The sequence below is a fragment of the Mixophyes fleayi genome, chromosome 6, assembly GCF_038048845.1.
Source record: "Mixophyes fleayi isolate aMixFle1 chromosome 6, aMixFle1.hap1, whole genome shotgun sequence".
Classification (NCBI taxonomy): Eukaryota; Metazoa; Chordata; class Amphibia; order Anura; family Limnodynastidae; genus Mixophyes; species Mixophyes fleayi.
Genome location: NC_134407.1, coordinates 167,709,750 through 167,725,112, shown reverse-complemented (window position 1 = coordinate 167,725,112; position 15,363 = coordinate 167,709,750). Strand labels below are relative to the sequence as shown.

The following is a 15,363-nucleotide window of genomic DNA, read 5'->3' as shown; positions in this document are numbered from 1 at the left end:
TTCCTGAACTGCAACTGTCCAATGTCCCGGACTCCCGTGGTTCTCTTACCTGCCCCTGGATAAGGATTTCATTTCAATAACTGAATTGATCATTTAAGAGGATATTTTTCACCAATGTAACTCCAATTACACACATACACACGTACACGTACGTTATTTCCCCTTCAGCCTCATTTGGTAACTGACTGGTCACCAGTGTCCATAGTTAGTATTTTAAGGCTACACTGACCAGTTGATAAAAGAAGCACAGCAGAATCAGAAAAGACACTGCAAAAGAGTTACTATAATGAAGACTTTAATTACGTTATATTTTCCAATACTTTAACACGTTGCTACCCCTCTAAGGAAAAAGAAACGGCATGTTATCCACAACAGTGTATTGTTACTCACTGTACCAAATGCCGCATTATGCCTGTGAATACTTTTTGCATTTTTCGTGCCTGGACATCTGTACATAATGGTAGACTAACATGGACATGAAAGATAAAAATAATGGCATCTGTGTGGATGGATGGTGCTTTTCTCATGGAAATATGTGATTTCAAGTGTGTCAATGTCACACCTTTGTCTCTTTACCATCCACCACCCCCAAAAAAAGATTGTTGTGCACTTGTGCTATGAGTTGCACGTCCTGTCAGGGAACCTAGCCTAGGGGTGAAATGAGGCTTCTTCAGTGCGTCTTGTTAATAGTAGCAAAAGCGTTGCCAGAAAATCCACAGCTTAGAAAGTGAAGATGTAAAATGTCAAGTGACAATTTGTGTATCTGTCTGATATCCTGTCAAGGAGGCCAGAGTAATTAAGGTCTGGAATAAAGAAGGTTATACTGTTGCTCAGCAGCTGTCTGCCTTGACCCAAAAATATGGCCAGTAAAGGATTTATGTTTGGCTTTTCTCCTTTAGTGGCTTATAGCTCATTATAGCCTGTTATTCCTGAGTTTTAGTGAGAACAGTGAAGATATTACAATTTCTTAAGGACTTGTTCACATCTTACTTTTCAGAAATATTATATAAAGCTCTAACATGTATAACACATAAACTGTAGTCAATGGCTACTTCACCTCTGGCCATTTACGGTGGCCAACGCTGTTTAAAGAATGTGGGTTTTTTTCGTGTAGAATTCTATTGCCAGGAGTTTTTTCCATAGCAATCAATGATCCTGGAGTTATATATGTGGCCAATGTGTATAACTCTTGTAAGATGTTAACAGATTTACATTGAATGCAAATATTCAATGGTCTTCTTCCACCTTTCCCTATCTTGGTTGAAAGGCTTGTGTCTGATACCTCTACCACTTGGAAGATAATGATTTGCGTGTAAATAGGGCTATGTGCAGTGAGCAATACTTGAAATATTCAGTATTCAGCCTTTTCTGTTCTGTCATCCGTGTAATGGCTATATATAAAGTGTGTTCTGTTTCCAAAGCTTGATGAATTGCAGAACTTTACAGTCCCCATATTAATCTATGGGAACTGCATTAAGTGGGTTTAATTTGTCATATATTTCTTCATATATTTTTTGTTTGCCATTTTATGGAGAAAACTGCTGTGTTCTCCGTTTTTAATGTCTGATTGCAGTTTAATACATAGACTCCTGAATGTGCTTTTGAGCACTTTACTTTAACTCCCTTGTGTATGTAGTCTGTCTCATTTCTCAGTAGATGGCAAAAACATTAAGTACTGTACAAATAATGCGCCATTAAAATGGCAGTAGCATAGGAAAGATACACAGATATTACTATTACATCACTGAGATCACTTAAGATGAAATCATAACCTGGTTAATGGCTACTATGTATAAAGTTATAATTGTGGTCATCATTGTGCTTTCTCTACAGATTGAGTACAATGAATCAATGAAGACGTACCACAACTCTCCTGCGTATCTTGCTTACATCAATGCCAAAAGTCGAGCCGAAGCTGCCCTGGAAGAAGAAAGTCGCCAGCGCCAGTCCCGTATTGATAAGGGAGAACCATACATGAGTATCCAACCAGCAGAGGATCCTGATGGTTAGTACAGCAACTTTACGGCTCTGCAGCTGCTATTGAACACCTACTCACAGAATGCTTACCAGTTGTCCCAATACTGACAGGGGTAGAGGGGGAATTAACCCAAGGCCACCCACCCCCCAACTTTTTACAATCCATCAGTTCCTTGCTGGATTATTTTTTTTTATTTTATTTTTTATTTTTTATTTTTTTTGCAGTGTTAAAATACTAGTGGTCATAATCTTGCACACTTTAGTAGAGTGCAACAAGTTATACTATGCTTATTGACAAATAGGAAACAAGTTATCAAGAACTCCAAGCCCTACTCTTATTACACGAATATAACGTTCAAAACCAAGAAGATGACTACAACTATGACATCAATTTGCAATAATGTGTGGAAATGCTTACCTACACGCCCCATGATGCATGCTTCCTTGTTTTAATGTGCACACACTATTAGCAAACATAGAAGCAGAGAAATTTGGCACACGGACGTACACACATGCGGACATGCCCATTACACTATGCAAACACTAGAAAACATACACAATTTGTTAGGTTTAACTCTTTCAGGATCAGTTTCTCACAGCAGCCCAGAAGAACATTTCTGAAAATTAGGGCACATGAAAACGCGCATTAACCTATAGCAACAAACCAAATTCTATTGTTTTTTTTAGTGAAGGTTAGAAAATGAAAGCAACCCTATAAGTAGTTGCTATAGCGTACATCTTTTGCTGAGCACAATGTATCATAAATGTACCCTATTTGATTGTCCTTTTCTGAGTTAAACACATATCTTTTTAATATGTACCTCAGCTCCCCCTAATGCCTTAAATGCGATATTGCATGCTAAGACACTGCTGTATTACTGCCTGCCCTATGTATTTATGTACTTATAATGGTTTTCACTTACTGCTTTTTTTTGTTTTTTACTTTTACACTTATTACGACAATAAAATGCGGTGCACAATACGGTTTTGCAACAGTTATAACCATTTAAAAGCTTTTGTTTTCATGTGGATATTTTATTTTGGACCTGTCACCAAATTAACATGATTTTTTAGTTTAGTTGTGCTGTATCTGTCCAATAAAGTCCCATCCTACAGGACTACTTTTTGCAGGTCTAGAGTGCTGCAGTGTAAGAAGGCCTGGACAGAGTTTCCAAGCTCTGTTATTAAACTTATACCCCTTTATACTAGCTGCATTTTATTTTGATCATACACTCTCCCAGGTGAGCAGGCCAGTCTTCTAATTTGTAATAAAGGGTGCTGTCAGGTGGCTACCCAATTTGCCATAAAAACACTTTTTTTTTTTTTTTTTTTTTTTAAGCACGTTGCACTGAAAATGTTCTTCGTTTGAAAACCATTCATTTGTGCAGATGCAGTAAAACGTTACTGCTTTGTAATGGAGTGCAAATATTTGTTTTTATTTTGTTTTTTATGATCATGCCAACATTGCGTGGTACTCTTTAAGTTTAAGGTTGGCTCCTTTTTCCTTAATCATCAAATAGTATTCAAATCAGATTGTATGTAGTAATACTGCTTACAATGGGATACATATTCTCTACAAGTAAAACGTAATTGAAGACCTTTAAGAAACAGAAAAACCTAAAGCAACCAGTTTGTCTGTGTCTGGTTGCTGTGGGTTTAAACATGTCTTTCCTTTGTACCACTTTTCATAAATTACCCACAATGTGTTTGGTTTCATAGCATGATTCCATTATCAATTACTAGTGTAAACGTTTACTTGAAATATAAGCAAATATTGTTTTCTGTTAATTGTCATTGGAGGTTCAAGATGACCAAATTTCACTCTTTGAGATGCATCAGTTTCAAAGGATTATGGGTTATGATTTATTTCTAAAACCATTTAAATGATTCTGATTATTATTTGCGAGATTAATAAGAATACGGCAATACCAATATGTGTGCTTCTGGTCTTTTTGGTCCTGTAACAGTATTAACCTATTTTAGTTATCATGCCCCCAAACCCTCTCTTCCCCCTCCCCTCCCCATCATGTGGTGTGTGTATATATACTACATATGCACACGGTTACTTCGCACCTGTGCACAAAAACTGGGAGGTCACAAATGTGCAGGAGGGACTTTATTCATGTCTCCCCCCTGCTACTCATCACTGTTGGTGAAATTCAAGTTGGGGGAAGCTCTGTGTTTTAATGGTCATGTGATTGGGATCGAGATCTTACCATTCAGAGGACCAGAAACTGAGACTGTTGGTAACAACCTGCTTCCAGCAGATAAACTGTAACTGGTCAGCAAGTGGTTTTGTGAGAATTGCGAGTATGGTGTTTAGCTGGCAGTACAATTCAGTTTACTCTAAAAATCCTTTACTAGTTGTTTGGATGTAATATCTGAAATTATGGAAGCCTGCAACAGTGACTTGAATATCTGTAAGTCGAGATACATTTGGCGATGTAAGACCGATTAAAGCCTCTTTCAAAGATCTGCTTCATTGAGTAATGTCTCTCCTTCAATTCTAATATACATGTATTCATTTTGGCCCATTGGTTTGTGAGTGTTGTCTAATTTGTAGTTGCTATGTAAATCTGTCTCCATCTACCATGTTAAAGTGCTCTCCTCAGTGTCTTATTTCACTAGCTTTATCTTTCTCTCAGCATTCCCCTTATTGCCTGTTGACAGGGATCATTACTCAATTTTTATAACCTAGCTCCACATCAGAAAATGTGTTTTTTGTAAGTAGTGGGATTTTTTCCCTCAACAATATTCAGAAAATGTCATTCTACTTTGCACACTTGCCCTATTAATGTGTAAGAACTTGCATACAGCTTGCTCAGTCAAGCTCCATAGTCCTTCATGGCTACATTATCAGGAGAAATGGTAGATGATGACTTTATTCTACATGAACCAAATATGTTAGAGCACTCCAAATACAGCACTGGTTTAATAAGGGAGTACTGGATAGATATGGTCCCATTATGTTTATCACCAAGCAGAGCCTGCAAACACTTTTTTTTTTTTTTTTGTTTTGTTTTTTTTAGAATAGGTAATTCAGTATATTGTCCTAACTTGCTCATATTATTGTCTTCTAGACTACGATGATGGTTTTTCCATGAAGCACACGGCAGCAGCGCGTTTCCAGAGGAACCACCGTTTAATCAGTGAGATCTTGAGTGAGAGTGTAGTGCCAGACGTGAGATCTGTGGTCACAACAGCCAGAATGCAGGTTCTTAAAAGACAGGTCCAGTCACTCATGGTCCATCAGGTCAGTACAAATTATAATAGGAATCCAGTGATCCGTTCCATTGTACTTCTTTTTCAAGCAAAATACATTTTTAATGAGAGTGTCTGTGAACATAATGGTGGTATTGTGTTCTCCAAGTACAGTATTTATAGTCAGATATTGTACTTGTGTTCAGCAATGTGTTAATATAATAAAACACTATGTTCTTCCATATTTTGTACTTATGTACCCAGTATAGGGCTGTGTTTATGTGGAGATCTGAAGGAAGAATGGCCAATATTATTATTATTAATGACAATGTCCTATTATGCTTGTGTTCCACCTACACAGCTGAGTTAATATTTAGCTCTGAGAACACGATTGTGCCCTTTATATATTGTTTTTCCAATACAACACTGTTCGGTTTTCCACCTTCACTAATCTTGTTTTAATATAAAATTCATGTTGCTAAGGGAATCATTCTCCCTCAGCCAGGCAGTGCAAGCACTGAACCCTTCTTCAATTATTGTAGGCATGCTCTAAAATGCTAACCTATATATTTATTGGCTCTGGGAATGTCGACTGAGTGACAATAGGTTCTTTCCAGAACTGGCTAAGGGTGACTTCCAACAGGTATCGGAACTATATGTTAGCTGAATGGGGATGATCTTTTTTTTTTAATGGACTTTTTATGGGTAATAATTTAGCAAAATATAATATAACGAAAATCGGCAAACATTTCGTTAACAATGTATTAAAAGTAATGAACTCCTTACAACACTAACTAAATTGAAAATATATATTTGTGTTGAATAAACATAGATATACATCTACCCAGTGTGGTGCTACAGTTAACCTCTTACCAGGATCCGGGGCAGGGGGAGAGAATGAATCCAAAAAAACGGTGTAAAAGTTGTAATGATCGAAAGATTGTCAGAGAGAAGACTCTTGAAGCAAACCCTATGAACACTGCCCCTCCTTATATGGCCCAGCCAGTGCATGCTCCAGTTACAGTTCAGACGTGTACGTTTAGCAGCCAGTTACGTTTCACGATCGTCCCATTCAGATGTGCTGCCCATTTTGTATATATAATGCTGAGAACTTAATTTTGTATTACTTATAATGCATGGGTAATACTAAAATAACATACTAATTTGAGTTATCACATTTTTATTGGCAACATCAGACTGTTTTTGCTGAAAAGGAATACCTGTGTGTGTCTGCTTTCCGAGACCTCTTTTGTTTGGATGGATTTTAAACTAGGAGTTTAAAATAATGCTGCTCAAAGACGCTCTTGTTAGTAGCTGTGGTTGTTTTCCTGTCTCTTTTGGGAATGGGATCATGACAAACAGGATGAGATTAGCTACAAACTAACCTCGCCCAAATCCACAGGTGTGGTGGATGGGTGTGTATCTACAAGCCTAATGCTCCACTAATTCGGAAGTAACCCTATTCACAACACAATAAGTTGTGTATTTCTGTATCTCAACCACTCGGTGCTCCATGGGACGTAACGGCGGGCAGCTTTTTCTGCTTCAATCGTTTTGCACTGGTAGTGTATACTGTGGTGTAAGTGGGGCTGAAAATAAAAGTAAATATAGTAGCTATTTAATGGAATGATTATCATAAATCACTAAGCTGAAGGAGGAATGTTTCTACCAGCACTCAACCGCCTAAAAGTGTAAGCTTCTATGGTATGTTGTGTCAGAGTCCCAGAAATGCTATAATAAAGATTGTTGCCAGCACTACAATTAGTCACTGTGTCTTGTTATAGATAGTGTAAATGGGATCATTTGGGTCAATGAAAACAATCTTTATTTGTGCTGTAAAACTAATCCTATTTATAGCTTGGTTAACATGCAAGATTAAAGTAATATTGGGTTCATAGTGCTGCAAGATGAATGTGAATGGATAATCACAGGAAGTGTGCCTTTTGAGGGTATACGTGTTACAACACTGTGACTTATTACAATTTGAGCTATTCCCGCACTGCTCTTAACCTTCTTGATAATGCAGTACGTTCAAAATTTATAAAGGTGTCCAGTGGTACATTGTAATACTTAAGTTCCTTAAGTGATACTTCAATAGTTATAGTTCATGACCCTTAATTAACTCCGCATTGACAGTCCATGAGCCAACTATAAACTCATCCTGTCTTCCCTCCACAGGTGGAGGTCTTTTCTCCGAGGTGCAGGAAAATGTCTATTTGGTCTCCGTAATCTATGCTGCTGTTGCACATAGCATACACATTATGTATTGGCATAATACACATGTCTATGCTTGGTCGAGTTGTGGCAAGTAGATTGCCATTTAAAGACCAATGTGCAGCTCTAATACAGGCTACAGGAAACGCTGACACACAAATGTCAATCGCACAAAACCAAGCTGTTCTAAGCTTCAGCTCCTACTCTGTTCCACTCTGAGACCATTCTCCAGAGAGCATGGCAGAATGGACCCACAGCACCACTATATATAACGGTGTGAAACAACAGCATAGATCACAGAGACCAAACAGGTGTTTCCCTGCACACCATAGAAAAGGACCTCCACCTGTGGAGGGAAGACAGGACGAGTTTACAGCTGTTCAAAGGATCAGGAGCTTATGGAAAAAGCGGGACTGTAGCCCCTCTCAACAGGAACATGAGTGTACCGATAACAAGGTACAAAAACTGACTGTGGACATTTACATTGTGACTTAACTTTACGAAGAAATAGTTGAACTTAAAATAAATAAAACACGGACATTTATTCATATGATGGGAGTAATCTGGTAATATTACAATTGTCAGTGATGAAGGATAATTAAGTGTCAAACTATTGATGTATCACTTGTTTAAGGAACCTAAGTATTAAAATGTACCACTGGGTACCTTTTTATAAATTTTGAATACATTTTCAAGACAAGAGGTGTACTTACTACACTTTAAGCTGTTACAATTAGACACCGTGTTATAACGTGGTTACCCTCAAGAGGCACATGTCCTGTAATTATTATCCTGTCACATTCATCTTGCAGATTACCTAAGACATAAATAGATTAGTTTTACAGTACAAATAAAGGCTAAGTTTTCAGTGACCCAATTGAACAGGAACACGAACAATAAGGCACAGTGTCTAATTGTAGCTCTGGGTACGATCTCTTTTTAAATCGCTAAACATTTATTAAATCTAAAAAGACACTTTTTTTTTCAAATCCTAAAATATAAATAAAAGTTCCCATACATATAATGACTTTAAGAAATCTGAAATTGTGTGTAACTTCTTGAGTATTGTCAATAATCGTTTCAGTGACTCACTGTAATCATCAGTTACCTTAATCACAAGAAGCTTGGAGTACATAGAACGAATCTCAATCCCTGTAACAGTGCCTTGGCCATTTTTTGTGGACTGAGCCAACATTCATGGAAATAAAAATTGTTCAGTACTGTGAACTCCCAGAGGCCCAAATTGGAAAATCAGAGGCATGAGCCACTTTATTAAAGTACATTGTATGTCGGTGTCTGGTTCCTAGTGACTTGTATAAACTGTATTCCTATGAATATTGGCTCGGCTGACAAATTTGTAAATCATATGTCCACTGTAACTGTACTCTATTAGATCAAGTTCCTACATGTTTGCAAATGTGTTTCATAGTTTTCTAAAACAGGTGTAGAAAGTTGTATGTCTTAGAAGATATTAAATACCTCAATATTATCTCTAAGACAGCAAATCATGATTTTTATTTGGACCATTAATGCTTGATGTCTGAGAAACACTGCCATATACACTGAAGTTTTCTGAAGCATTTTATAAAATTGCATAATTTGCTTTGTTTCAGAGGCCAAATTTGCAGTAATATGAAATTTATGTACTTTTTTTAAAAAAAAAAACTCATCTGATATTGAATAGAGAAGTGAAAAATGGGTGGTGGCAGTGTATAAACACTATCTGTTTACCAATTTATTTATTTGGAGTAAAAAAAACAATCATTCAATATTCTGTATCACTGCTCTTTTATTCTTTAGGCTCTGTTATCAGAGGTTGCTTTTATTTTCTACCTGTATTTCACTCTGTTATTCTTTGCATGCGGTGTCCCTGATTTTATACTGTGCAGGGCTGCTGAGAATGTTGCTTCTATGAGTAAGTGATAGTAGGGATAACGAAGTTCCAGTGTCTCCTGACTTGTGTGTGTCTTCCATTCTTCCATCAGCGCAAGTTGGAGGCCGAGCTGCTACAGATTGAAGATCGTCACCAGGAAAAGAAGAGAAAGTTCTTGGAAAGCACTGAATCCTTTAATAATGAGCTTAAACGGGTAATTACTGATGTGAAGAAAAATGTATATGTACACATTTACTGCTGGCAGTTATATCAATTACATTTTCCACATTCAGATGATTAATTATTGGCTGGTACATGCATACCTGCAACTTTTGTGTTAGCTTCCTAATGTGCTCTTTTTGCAGTGTATTAAAACGCTGTTGTATCCATACATCAGCTTTGTTGCAGAAAAACTTTGGCAAGATGATATAAAGTTAGGTACAGAAAGAAGCAAGGAACCTAAATCGATGCACATAGTAAAAGCGGAAAGTGAAATAGCCCTTTAAGTTCCAATGCTCAGCAGTTTGCACTATTGAAAATGCAGACAGTTCATACAATATTCTTACTTCCCATAGAGAATTAACAGCAACTGTGCAAAGTGCTTTGTACATTGATAAGGGAATGTGCAGAACACTTCTATCCCTCATCACAACTTCCTATTTCCTCTCTGCAAGTCTTCTTTCATGCTGCACCTATGCTCTGGAATGCTTAACCTTGTTTTTATTCATTCAGTCTGGTCTTTGTGTTTTGTCTTTTACGTATCATGTTATGTGTTACGAATCACTGCTTTCTGTATATATCATGTACAGCGCTGCGGACCCTTTGTGGTGCCTTATAAATAAAAGCTAATAATAAATTCTCACATTTTCCTTCCAATTTGTAATTAAAACACTCCTTCAGGGCAATTTTCACGTTCTGCTTCTATTCTCTCCTGTTTCCCCTAATTTATAGCCTCTCTTTTGCTTCCCTTGCTTTTTATAATGTAATAAGAATATATTACTAGAACTCATCTACCAGGTCCTCCACAGCATTTGATTCACATTGTCTTATTTTGCACTGTTATGCAGCACTGTGAAATATGTTAAGCTTTATAAAACTGCTCAGTATTTTCACACATTTGCAGGTGATTTATTGATCTTTTTGTTTCTATGACAGCTGTGCAGTCTCAAAGTGGAGGTTGATATGGATAAAATTGCTGCAGAAATAGCTCAAGCAGAGGAACAGGCTCGCAAACGTCAGGAAGAACGGGAGAAGGAAGCCGCAGAGCAAGCTGAACGCAACCAGAGTGCGGCGGCGGCGGCTGCTGCTGCTGCTGTGTCTGCGGCTGATGATGAGCAGGAGTCTATAAAGACTGAAGAAAAGAATGAAGAGGAGGAGATTGCGATGGAGACAGGTGTGTGCACTCCAATAGGTATGTTTGAGAAACCAGTACATATTGAATTTATTGTGATGTTCTGGGCATAGTCAATTAGTCCTGCACAAGTCATGTTACCGCAACACGGCAGATTTCTGTGTGCGCAATCCATAGGGTTGCGAAGGGAAAGCCACGATGTTGCGGTACCGCTTTGTCACTTTACATGTGCAGCTGCCTGTAATCCCGGGCATCGGACCTAATTAGATATGCCTCAAAGGGTTTAAAAAAAGGTAACTGCAGGTTGGTGACACTGTCAAATCATTTAAATTGACTATATTAAAGATACAGTATTTTTAAAGAACTTTTATATTCGTGTTTTTACTTGGTTTATTTGCTGATCAGTTTTTTTAAAAGAATCCAAAAAAAATCAAAATCTGATTTTATTTAATTTTTTTAAATGATTTTTTCACACTCTGATGTGCACAGAATCTCCCATCTTGCCCTGCGGAAATTATTTGAATGTTTGTGTTCCTTGATGAAATGCGTTCATGATGTACTAACAACAAATCACACTCATTGGTGTGTGTGTCAAACAGGCTTTCCTGAGTCTAAATGGCAAAAACAGGCAGCATTCTGCAGCCCCAGATTCAGAAAGAATCAGTCCTGGGACACATGAGAGCACTCTATCTCTTAAACCTTACTTTGGCAAGCAAAGAAGAAGCATTTGATAGCCTGAGGTTCTGTACAATTTTATTTATTTACTTTGACATTCACTTTGCTGGAAGCTGGAGACGCTGAAAGAAGCGAGAAGAGTGCTAGCTGAAATATTATTCTTTGCTTTGTTCTAACACTCTTGTGTATCTGAAAGCAAGTCTTTCTGGACTGACAACTTGCTCTTCCACTACACTCCCTTACACTGGCTATATTATTATTATTGGCACCAGGGAATAGCACAGGAAATTGTCTAATTAAAATTTTAATTATTCTGAACATGAATTGGTTTACCTCTTAGCACAATGTAACAGTGGCATTTTGTTTTTCCAGTGGACACTCCTTCTATGCCCCCTCCAGAAGAGACCAGCGTGAGCCAGCAGAATGGAGAGGAGGGTACATCAACCCCTGAGGACAAGGAAAGTGGGCAGGAAGCAGTGGATAGTACACTTGATGAAGGAACAAGTGACAGTAACACAGGTTCTGAGAGCAATAGCGGAACAGTGGAGGAACCCCCTACAGATCAAGTGGCAGAGGAAGGAGACAGGAAGGACTGAGTTCCCTTTTACTGATGTGCAAACATTTTTGTTGTATTATTATTACCCATGGGTGGATCAGGGAGACTCTCAAAAATCATTCCTAACTTATAAAGATTGAGGTTTTTTTGTGGATAATTCTTGTTCCTTGATAATTGTCTCCATGGTGCAGCTGTCAACAGAGTCCTGCTTTCTTATGATTAGCCGGCTACAGTCAATTGCAATTCAGTAACGAAAAGGAAGTAACAGCTGCCTCCATGGAGGTGGTTGTCAAAGCACATTGTAACCTCAAATCTGCGGTCTTTTGGGTATCCTCTCTAAATTATAAACTGTTGGCAAAATTAAATGAATTGTGTGCCCTTCTTACAAACGGAGGATTAGACTAGTTCTGCTTCTGCACTGAGTCAATAGTAAAGCCACGTTTTCTCCAAATTTTGTGGTTGTTTTAACTCTTGTATACCCAACCTAAATTAAATTTTAATTCCCCAGTGCTACAATTGTGTAGCTGTATATGACCTACATACAGTTGTGTTAGTAAACCTGGTGTATCAAGTTGTATTTTTAAAACTTTTTTTTTATGAACTACAAATTAAATAAAAGTATTGACCACTTTTGTGTTAGGTTTTTTTGTTTATATACAAATGATTTAAATGTCACAGCCTTAAGGGTGCATCCAAGGTGTGTAATACATATGTATGCAGCTTTTACTTATACAATACACATATGCTCTTTATTTTGCTCCAGAGAGTTAGTTACTATATGACAATCACTAGACAGCCATTCATTGTTGTGCTTGTGTAAAGCTTAATCCTTCCATGACGGAAAGTACTTTACAGATTGAGTGAAATTAAACAGCACAGAAATGCAAAATTCATTCCAAAGTCTGAGCATGGTACACTATTTGTTTCAGAAGATTGTTACCAAATGAAACTATGAATTAAATATATTTGATTGTATAGGCAGAGAAAGATATCAAGTGCCAAATTAAAAATGTTCCTGTATTCTTTCCATAGTTTTACGCATTAAGAGAGTGCATTTTTATTTTAAATGGTATGCTGTTCTTTCACTGTTTGTTTAAACCTTTTTATGGGTAGTGTTGGTTGGGGGAGTATATTGAGGGCTTGATTGAAGAACACTGATCACATGTGTTTGTTAACCAGATATATTCATTGATAGAATGGCTGCAAGTCAATGATGGCTGCATAGTTAGTGTGTCTAGTTCTTAGTGTGTCAGTTACAAGTGTAAAAAATTCAAATAGCATAATTCGGAGTTATACCGGAGTTAAACAGGAGGAAACAGGAAAAGAACATTCTGCCTATTATCACAGCTACACAAGGACAACAGTCAGTACTCACCTGAAACTCCATATTCTACCTCTGATGATGTCAACTCTCCCTGGCTACAAGCTACATGCAACATGAGGACTGTTTTGGACTCATCTTATTTTCTTCTCATCAAAGTTTGTTTTATTTGTCAATTTTTCATTGCAAAATCTACGCTGTTTAATCAGACTACTGTACTAATTGCTCAACCACTCCCTACCCATGCTACAGTTATTTCAGTACCCTGCCTCAGCACTGTACTTTCAATTCTATTTAAGCTTTGTCTGCCATCACAAATAGGAAGAAATGATACTGTCTTTCAACCACTCTCCTCTCATGACTGCAAAAACTCAGCTACTCAATCACCTGCTCTTTATTACTCTCCATTCAACACTTCCACCCACTCTCCCACATGGCTTCCCACATCATTACTCTATACTATCCAGACATCCAGGAATACACTACATTTGCTGCAGCCTAGCTCTGCACTACTTATCTGATTACACTGGACATTGCAATTAGGTAATTCCTTTAATTCCTTAATTTCTCTTTCATCCATCTGGGGGACACTGCTTAACCATGGGGTTGAGTAGGGTAGGGAGGAGTCTGGCACCTAAACAGTTAATCTTTTGCTGCTGACAGACATGGCCCCCCGCCAATTCCCCACAGACCTCAGTTTGAAGTAGGTGCCCTAGGAGTATGGGCTGAACTTGAAAGAGCTCCAAAGTGAACTAAGTTCACTGTAATTAGGCTTTTTTTCTTTTCTATAGAAGTTTTTTTTCTGTTGACTAGCGCGAGAGGCTCGGTTACAAACAGCAGGCTCGTGGAGAGAGAAGCAGTTGTCAGCTGGGGAGCCGCGGCCCCCGCTGGCAGTTTTCACAAGGACATGTAAGGCTCTCCACAGCTGTTATACGGTCGGCAAGAGACCGCTCTCCGCTGATAGCAGGGTCAGGCGCTGCCATGGGCAGAGAGCGCCGTTACTACTGACGTTCCCCGGGGCCATGATGGAGCGTACCAAGTCCCCTCCTCAGAAGGGGGTAGGGGGAACTTAGATTGCCGCGCTATTAAAACAAGCGCTTTTCAGGGGACACAGTGATAACAGGATTTCACCTAAAGAGTGGTGGAAATCGCTGTTATCCGATGCAGAGAAGACAAATGTGCCAGCGGTAGGGTAATGTGTAAAGGATACAGCCCCCCCTGCTGAGTGAGCAGGTGGAAGATTCCTTTTTGGCGCCAAAATACAAAAGGAGGAGAGACAAAGCAGTCATTCGGAAGAAGTGCAGCTGCTGACACACATCTCCCCTGCTAAGTATCATTTACTTTCTCTATGCATATGTATAGAGAGGTATAGATATTACAGGCACATGTACTGAGAGAGCTTTATGTTAAAAGAAACTAAGCTATCTCCTTTTTTACTTTAAGTCAGAAATGCTATGATATGTTGAAACATAGTCAGTATTTCTGATAAATGTTTTGAGTGTGTGTCTGAAACGTGACTTTATTTTTGTTCTTATCTTATGATGGCTGATAAAAGTAAAGCAACATGTGCCAAATGTATTGTCTGTTCAAAGTGTAAAGTTAAATTAACTGGTGATCTGGATCAAGGGGGGCTCTGCTGGTTGCGCTGTGGCACACGTAATGTTGCAGCCTAAAGACAGCTCCATTCAGACGATAGAGCCTCCCGAGTGGGTGGCAACTTTGTCACATGGGGTTAATACCCTTGTAAAACTTTTATCTAAACCAGCAGAGATCCCATCTACCTCTGGGACGCTACCCTCAGTGAGTTCTCGGGGGATAACAGGAGGGGGAATGAGTAGTTCATTACCCCCAGGGGTCGGACAATCTCCTTCCCCGGCTCTACAGGAGTCACCCCAGATGGGGGAGGCTGGATGGTCAGCAGTGGCTAGAGTTCTAGACCGACTAAACCATTTGCTGGAAAATCCCAGACATATGCGTAGCAATAAGAGACAGATCAGCTAATGCGCTGTTGTCTCTGTCTGATTCAGAGGGATCTTCTGTGGAGGAAGGTGAACTGTTAGAGGATTCTGATCTTTCTTTAATGGAATCAGAAGAAAGCTCTAGGCACCGGGGTATGGACGATCTGGTAAAAGCAGTACGTCAGATCTTTGGGTTTATTGAAGTAGAAGAGATGAGGTCCTTGGACCGGTCTCTCT

General features: G+C 38.6%; 1 protein-coding gene across 7 annotated transcripts in view; it reads left to right on the top strand.

The window, feature by feature from the left end:
- SMARCE1 (SWI/SNF related BAF chromatin remodeling complex subunit E1) overlaps window positions 1-12,477 on the top strand; it is a 241,199-nt gene extending 228,722 nt beyond the window's left edge. For 6 of the 7 annotated variants that reach the window (XM_075177144.1, XM_075177143.1, XM_075177149.1 and 3 more), the window contains 5 exons: window positions 1,834-2,005; window positions 5,058-5,230; window positions 9,378-9,479; window positions 10,421-10,676; window positions 11,664-12,477. In XM_075177144.1, the coding sequence (XP_075033245.1) occupies window positions 1,834-2,005; window positions 5,058-5,230; window positions 9,378-9,479; window positions 10,421-10,676; window positions 11,664-11,887 (927 nt within the window). In that variant the 3' untranslated portion in view covers window positions 11,888-12,477. The remainder of the gene's footprint in view (window positions 1-1,833; window positions 2,006-5,057; window positions 5,231-9,377; window positions 9,480-10,420; window positions 10,677-11,663) is intronic. The other variant, XM_075177148.1, reaches the window with a different exon arrangement.
- The last annotated feature ends 2,886 nt before the right edge of the window (window positions 12,478-15,363 follow it).